At 37.4% G+C, this 8,361-nt stretch overlaps 1 protein-coding gene across 1 annotated transcript; it reads left to right on the forward strand.

The window, feature by feature from the left end:
* Positions 1-117: 117 nt before the first annotated feature.
* LOC104501743 (chromosome unknown open reading frame, human C5orf34) lies at positions 118-6,723 on the forward strand (the record flags this gene model as incomplete). Its single annotated transcript, XM_010145607.1, has 9 exons — positions 118-491; positions 759-854; positions 2,147-2,270; positions 3,166-3,257; positions 3,463-3,532; positions 3,830-4,000; positions 4,983-5,071; positions 5,807-5,899; positions 6,683-6,723. Coding segments are annotated over exons 1-9 (1,150 nt in total), but the record flags the coding sequence as incomplete, so codon positions are not given.
* Positions 6,724-8,361: the final 1,638 nt, after the last annotated feature.

Genomic DNA, 8,361 nt, shown 5'->3' on the forward strand with positions numbered 1-8,361 from the left:
GTGGAGTTCTTATGCAGAGTCAGCCAGTCATCTGCATCCTTACACTCCTCTCAAAAGAAAAGCTACTATCAAACCGGAGATAAGTGTGGAAAATCGAGTAAAAACCCAGTTGCAGAAATGTCTTCAAAACAAATGCAAGTAGAGAATAAGAAGAAGGAACACTGTGGTGCTAAATACAGAGAACCAACCAAACCAATGGACCAAAAAGTCAGAAATGGAGTACCTTTGTCCTACACAAGTTGTTCTTCTGAATACACATGGGTTACACAGCATTGGTCTGTTTCCTCCTACCCAGAGGAATGGAAATACCCTTTGTCACTGGCACTAATGTGCAACAGTTTACAAACTGTTAAGAATGTAACCGAGACATGTGAGAAAAACAACCTTACATCTGTGGAAGCTGATGTTTTAAGAGACCTCGAAATACATGAAACAGTTTCTCATTTACCGACAGCTTTGCCGCTCAGCTGCAGAGCCCCACATTTACACAGGTAATTTAAACTGTTTACTTTGTAGTTGTCAACATATGTTTTACCATTCTGCAATTTGGAACTTCAGCCTCTAGCAAAATAAGTGAATTATAGCTATAAAAAAAAATTTATCCTATTCCGTCGCAGGTTTGAAAACTCTGAAAATATGTGGTCTCTTTTCCTTTGAACAGGTTTGCACGCATCTGTTCTTGGTTCAGGAATGATGACCAGCACACAAAAACCCCCCTGACCTTCAGACTTACTGCAGTTCTGTTGTATTTTATACAGGTGGACTTTCTGTGACTTCTTCCAGAATCAAGATGCTGAAAAATATTCCTGCCCTCAGCTAATTCAAATTGTATGGTGCCAGGGTGTTTTTTACAGGTATGTAGGAGATCATGCATTTCATCTTTGGAAGATTTTATTTGGATGAGATAATTAATGATAATTAATGATAATTAACCTTTAAGATTAGTTGTCTTACTTTGTTCCCTTCTCACTCTCTGTTCATGTTCACGTTCATTTCTGCTGTTTGCTCACTGGACTTCAGATTTTCTAGTACAGTGTATTTCCAGGTCTGAAGGTGGGTAAGTCTGAAACAAACAATCTGAAATAATATTTCAGGCTTTTAAAGAAATGATCCGATTGTCTTGTTTTCTTAAAGGTTTACTGGACAGCTAGAGCTACCACAGACTTCACTGATAATTACAGTGCTTGGTTTCTCTGCAAATTACATTGCTCCTTCTGATGCTGAAGACTTCACACTTCAGGAATGTTTGTCTTGGTGACCTTCATAATTTGCATGTCGCAGGCAGCTGAACTATGGATTTTACTGGCAAATCGCCTTGTCCATGTGGTTTGGGAAAAAGAAAAAGGCTTTTTTAAAAAATTGCCCTTTCAATTCTGTTATACAAACTTTGAAAATGCTACAGTTGCTCTCAGCATCTGAGTGTCTTTGATAAAAACATAGACTGTCTTCAAAGCTTTAATCTTTCTGCCCAGCGTTCTTCATTTTTCTTTGTGTAATTTCTAAATTTTCATCTAATCTGAAAAAAATGTATAGCAGCTCTTCAGTACTATACCTCATTTCTTTTGGAAGTATGGTGAGTACCCATACTCAGTCTTGTAAGTCCCATTACCAATGGAAGTCCAGGCATCTAAGCACAGAGCTGCAGAACTGGGTCGTTAAATGGGGTTTAAGCTCCAGGATAGCGATGTGATCAAAAGCAAAAGACCATTGGTCTTAGTGAAGAACACACGGCTAGAGTGGAAACCTTCAGGTTTTTCAGGAATCATTCAGTCTTGACATGTCTCTGTGTGTGCTAGGTAGGGCTGGTCCACTTAAAAAATCAGATTTTCTCTCTAGAATCACTGTATTTTGTGGTGAGTGGAATGAGCAGCTCTTGTTAGACATTTACCTCAGCACAAAAAAGCTTTCCTTAGCTTGTTCAACCCCCCACTCCCATGCAGACATGCAAACGAAGAGCCAGTCTGCTGTGTTAGAAGGGATAATTGGTACACCCCCCTGTTCATGAAACAGTAGGAAGTTTCTCATGTGAGAGTTGTGTTGAAAATTTGTTTCTGCTTAGTGCTTTCTTCAAGTGCACTAACCTGTTTTACTCGTCCAGTGATAGAGCATTTTAAATACTTTTTAAAATTCTTGTTATTTCTCTTAGATTTATCCATGATAGGACAACCATCACAGAAATTTATCCTGGTGATGACTCATTTTTGAAGTCAGAGGGAGCACTCCTGGGAAACTATTTTGTACATTATGCAATCCAAAAAGAAACAAAAAAGGTATAAGACTATTTTAAAATATTTTCCCAATTCCTTCAACTTAGCAGTTTAAGATTCTTAGCTTTAAGACATTTGGCTATGCAGTCTGTAGTGAAGCCCCTACATTGGTAAGTACTATGCTGAGTCAAGCAATCAATCGTACAGAAAAATGAAATTATCCCTTCCATTTCAGAATGTCTTTTTGTAAATTACAGACATAAAAAGAAAAACCTCATTCACTGTAGCATTTATTCCACAAGCCCAAGTATGTACTGCAGTTACAATCTACAGTTAACCATTTCTTGCCAATTTAGAAGATAATTTTATTCTTTAATCTATTGTTTAATCTTTGTGTGCTTAGAAGTGTTTCAGGGTTTGTTTTTTTTTCCTTACTGTATGGAGACAGAACCCGGAAGATGTAGGTTCTGTTGTGGCTTTGCCACAGACTAGCTGTTCAGGACTGAAGAAATGATCTCTCCTCTCTGTGTCTGTCTGCTCTTGAGTTTCCCCAGAATAGGGATCTTTTCAAGTACTTATGCAGTGCTTTGTACTTTTAAAGCAGAATTAAGGGTCAGCCTCATGTCCTTCAAACTTAGCCTCTAACTTGTCCTGAAACAGAGTGACTCGGGAATGAACCACAGTCTGCTCTTTGGTTTGAGAACTTCTTGGGCCATACGGAGTGCATGAAGCTGTAAATGTTTCTTCCCAAAGAAACAGGTTTAAAGGACAAGAGTGCATTATTTTTTTTTTTGTTTTACTCTTTGTGAAGATACTTATCTGTGTTCTGAGATAAACTTAAATGTGATTATAGTTGCTTTCTGGGAGGTTAAAAATTTCGTATCTTGCAAGCTTTTAGCACTGTTTTCATGCTACAGTACCTGTAACTAACTCATTTCCTTTCTGCTCTTTGCTGCAGAGAGAAGAAAAGATGTATTCAATAAACAGCTTACCTCCTGATGCACCAGGAAATCCATACTCTATATCCTCCATTATTACTCAGGCAACAAAGTAACTTTATCTTAGCTACATTAATTCCTCTAACTTTGAAAGGACAGTAGTTAAAATTACACATAATACTTCTATGACATTAAGTATAAATGAAAAAATTTATATTAGTACTGAGGATGTCTATAAATGTACACAGATTGCAGCTGTTTAGGAGGCAGCTAAGTATGAAATGCTTAATATTTTGGGTTTGGTTTTTTTTCCTCAGAATACTTCATTACTGCTACAAGACTAAACTATCATTAAATTATAACTATTACTTCTGCTGCTGGAAAATGGTACGTAGCTGAAGATTTATAAACCTTTTGGTGTTATAAGGATGATTATACAGGCTAAAGAGACCTAATGCAGAGGGAAGAGTGTGAGTATATCCTTGAAGATCGGAGGGTATATACTTGGTAATCAAAAGCATGTGGTGTAAAGGTGTATTTGTGAAGCAGAAAGAAACTGCATGATAAGGAGAGCTGGTTGTAGACTGGAAAAAACAAGTGAAGTGAAAATATGAAAAGACAGAAACATCTGTAATGATGGAAGTAATCTTTCCTCAAGTTTTTCATGTGTTTGTTCGGTTCTAGGTACCTGAGACAGATGGACGAGAAATGTTGCCAGTTTTGCTGTATGAGAAGTTTACTCCCAGCATAGGAAGACTTCTTGTGTACTCAGATCATAAAGTCCATGCTGCTTTTTGGGATGGGATAACCCTGAATATGGTCTGGGATTTCAGCTCTTCCTGTAGTAAGATCGAGGTAACTCATGAGTTAGAGGAATGACTGTTCTTAAAAATCTTTGTTAAAAAATATTACTGGGAAACTAATGGGGAAACAAAACAAAAGTTTTAATGCCTTTAAAATACAAACTGAAGTCTTTTGAGAGATTCATAGCTCACAGTAGTTTGCTGGTGTGCCTTACTTTTGAACTGGTGTAATAGCCTAAATGAAAGCAGGAACAACCCACCACTAATGTATTGCCACTATTATAACCAGAAACGAGGAGGAAAAATAATTTAGCATATAACTGATGCCTAAAGAGGCAAAGGAAGCTTTATCAATTTAAGAAGTCACTCACATTGATAAAAAGAGGGAATATTTGTTTTTTTTTTAATTCAAATGATCTCTAACTGAGCGAATGGGTAGTGAAAAATTACTTGGAAAAGTAATGTGAATGGTATTCCATATACATTTTTAAATCTACGTAACGTAGAGTAAAAAGATCATATTGATTTTTGCAAAATGGCACTACAGAGAAAATTATCTGAGTGTGGGATTCAAGGCTGACTGCTGAGACTTTTGGTTCTGTGTCTTTGCTTATTACCCTAAGGTGGCAAGACACAAAAAAGATGCTAAAGGGCATAAGGGTATCTTATTATGAGCAATGTAAGTGTGATAGTGTCTCGAAAGATACGGTATAACTTCCTGCTCTGGGCTACCTCAAATCTGTACAGTCACAGTAAAAGGAGGGAGAACTGAAAATTCTATAGGTTTGGAAACATTTCTAGACACTTCTAGAAATAATTCATTCTTGAACAGCATAAATGTTAGGGCCATGCCAGGTATTCTGTTTTCTTTCCCCCTGCATTTGTCATAGACTTGTGTTTTGCTAAGGTTAGAGTTTGATACAAACTTCTAATTGAAGTGGAATATTCATAGATTCTTAAATTGGCATATGACCCTTTTTTTCCTCCAGACTGCAGCAGAAAATTAATACTTGTAATTTTCTTTTTCTTCTAAGGTAAATGAAGGTGTAGGGTGGTGTAAGTTAACTACTCCTGATGGGGCAGAGCAGCTAATCCAAATAAGTCACCCTGGAATCTATGACAGGTATAAGTGATTTAAACATTTTCAAGTCAAATATGAAAGAATTCCGTACAAATCCTTTTATATGAAGAAATGGTATTTACTAAAAATGTGGGGGAGGGGGCGGAACCAAACACGTAGTGATAAAAGCTCCATCTTAGATATGGCAAAGATTCAGGACCACTGCATGCTGTCATTCCATTATAATTGTTACAGTAATGTCTTCGTGAAAAAAAACCTGGAGCTGGAACTCAGCACTTACGTCAGTGGACAAGAAAAAAAAATTACGTGTCCTATAGAGAGCTCATACACAGAGCTGGATACCGCTGATACCCAGTTTTTGTTCTATGATGGATACTGACCTCTGCCTGCAGATTGCTTTCTCTAATCTGCTTGCTATAATTGCAGCCTCATTATGTGAATCATCATTATGGGAAGCTTACTGTGCTGCATTTCAGCAAGCAGATATCCACAAACAAAAACTAGTACTTGTACAGTATTCATTACAAATTATAGAGCTTTGTTATAATTTTATGTAACTGAATAGATTTAAAGATGAAGGAGATTCTAGACAAAAAGTGGGGATCAAAAACTGGCAAGAAAACCTAGAGAAAAAACTGGATTTTGAATCACAGGTTTTTCTTTCAGATCCAGGTGTATTGCTTAATGCCTTCTTTTTCTTTTTCTTTTTGCTTGAATTAATAGAGTATATTTCTCACACAGATAAATACCTTTTTGTGAATTTTCGTGTTAACATAGGTACATCAGAACAGCAATAGAATGGTGCAGAAGTTTGAATGAAAGGAATGAGATTCCTGAATGTACTACACGCTCTGTAACTGAAGAAACGTGGTATTCATCTTTATCCTAAATAACTGACTACAATTAATGTTGAAAATAAAACTCACAAAGACTATAACTGTAAATTTTATAGACTGCATTTCCTAAGGGTCAAAACCAAGTCCATTTATTTTGTGTGGTTTCATGTATTTCTTTCAATGTTTAAAAATGTTAGCAAAGTTGAGGTCTGGGTGAGGGTGGTTTCATTGCACTTCTGCCTGCCTTTCTTAAAAATCACAATGACGGTGACTTTGCCAAAGAAGGATTAATGTTACAGAGGTAGTATTTTGCAGGGTGAGAGAAAGGAGTTTTCTTTTCTATCAGAACAGCAAGCAGTTCAAAATAGTACTTTGAATTGCTAAATGACTCTTGTATATTTTGCTTAATATAATTGTCCTTTTATAATGCATGCTAATGGCCAAAACGTTACTGACATCAAATACAAATATATTTGGTTATTAAAAATGTGTTAATTGGAATCAGTTACACTTGCCCTTGTTATTCAAATTATAGCAGATTCAGTAGCTGATGAAATGAAAAATTTATCTATATTTATACATGCATAGAGCAAAGAGACTATTCTTAGAGCAGAGCCTTGATTGTGGGGAACACACATGATTGACAGACGGCAGCCATTGACTAGTCTTATGAAAGACAAAAATAAAACTTTTTTTCACTTGGATTTTGCTCCTCTAATTTTTGGCATTGCTGGAAATGTAAAAATTAAATTCCAAAGCAGAAAATACATTTGAGAACCTTCTGTGATACTAAATCATTTAATAACTTTACTTACAGGTCTGCAGATGCTGAGCTTGAAAAAATACAGCGATTTAACTGTATCCTTTTGAGCAGTGAAGATTTTTCCCTTTTATATTTTGTTGTTCATACGCGTATTCAAATATGCATTTTAGATGATCACATGTTCCCATCTCTTTTAATTCTTACCCTCCTCCTAAAATTACCTTTTAAAGCCTTTTTTTGTTTTCTTGTTTATCATTTTTGTTTTACCATTTATGTTGTCTAACTTCTGCATCACAGCACCAGGAACAAAGACAGCAGCAGAGTCTAAAACTAAACAAAACTAAAACAAACGCCAAAAAAAAGGAAGCCCTTTAGTAGGTATTGCAGCAGTTTTGCTAACGTTATTCTGCTGATCTGTTCTTGAAAGAGAGATGATGCAGTTGCCTTTTAGCTTGTTGTTGCAGCACAATACCTTTCTGTTTGTCAGCTACCTCAGTGTTGTTGCATTGTGGTCAGCCAGCTCAAAAAAGTGTGCTGCGCTGCACGTGCTTAGAGCCGCTCTACTGTTGTCTGTAAGCCAGCGCTCGGTTTTACTAGCATGAAAAGTGCATACTGTTGAACCGTGCAGTGCAGCATCAGAGGGTTTCCTTTTTAAATAACTTTTGGATAAATCAAAGTCTTAGTTAAAGACATTTTTATATAGATGTTTTAAGTCACCTACTCTTAATTTTTTAGTTTTATGTAATTACCATGCTATGAAATGTGGGACTTTGCAATGCAGAAAGATGAATACAAATACGGAGAATATTTTTCTCATTAGGAGGAAGAGTTTGGTATTTTTTCTTAACAAAATAACACTAGTTTTATTGGATAATAGCAATGTTCTGGAAAGGGCATCTGCTGGAAAAAATGCATCTGGTGTTACTGTCAGAAAAACAGAAAATGGGAGTGAGATGGAAGAAATCAGTGAAAGGCATGTCTTGCGGGCTTTGGAAAAAACTTCTAAAGTAATTCAGGATATTGAATCTCTGCTTGCAACTTCTGGGAAGCAAAGCCTCATAGCATGTGGGGACCAGTGTTCCCTGTCTTCATAGAAGCTGTCCCAGCTGCGTCTGAGGAGGCTTTGAGGTGCAAGAGGACCGACAGCTGAAGGCAGAGCGTTCAGTCCCCGGTACAAAACCGCAGCAGACCAGCGAAGTCTGTCAGCTGCCGTCGTAATACTGCAGTTGATTTCTGTGGGTAGGCAGAAAGAACGGGTGTAATAACAGAGCACAGCGGTAGAAATACCGAAGGGCTGACCTGACAGTGCTGCTTTTACGTGCACGAATGAATGTTCGAATCGATAATTTTATATAGGATTGTGCAAGCAGCTTGGTTAACTGCTCAAGTGACTAGGGTAGCGATAAGCCGTTTTAACTGTAAGAATGTGCTGTTACTCAGAAGATGACACTAAGTAGTCCAGTATTGGATAAAAAGTTTCCCAAAGGCTTTCTGCTGTACTGTTTTGTAGTAAATAAATATTTCTTTAAAGCATCTTCAGCCCGTTCTCGTGTGCGGTCGGTCACTCGGCGGTGCACCGTGCCTTCAGTGATAAAATACTGGCCTTTCACCGCTGTTTTATCTCCCAGCGCTTTATGTAGTCTTGCTGTGAATACGCAACCCCCGGTTTTCCTATTCGCAGAGGAAAACGCCGCACGCAGCACCCGCAGGCCCGTGGCTCTGCCTGCGCGGAG

Source organism: Buceros rhinoceros, unplaced genomic scaffold, assembly GCF_000710305.1.
Source record: "Buceros rhinoceros silvestris isolate BGI_N320 unplaced genomic scaffold, ASM71030v1 scaffold46611, whole genome shotgun sequence".
Classification (NCBI taxonomy): Eukaryota; Metazoa; Chordata; class Aves; order Bucerotiformes; family Bucerotidae; genus Buceros; species Buceros rhinoceros.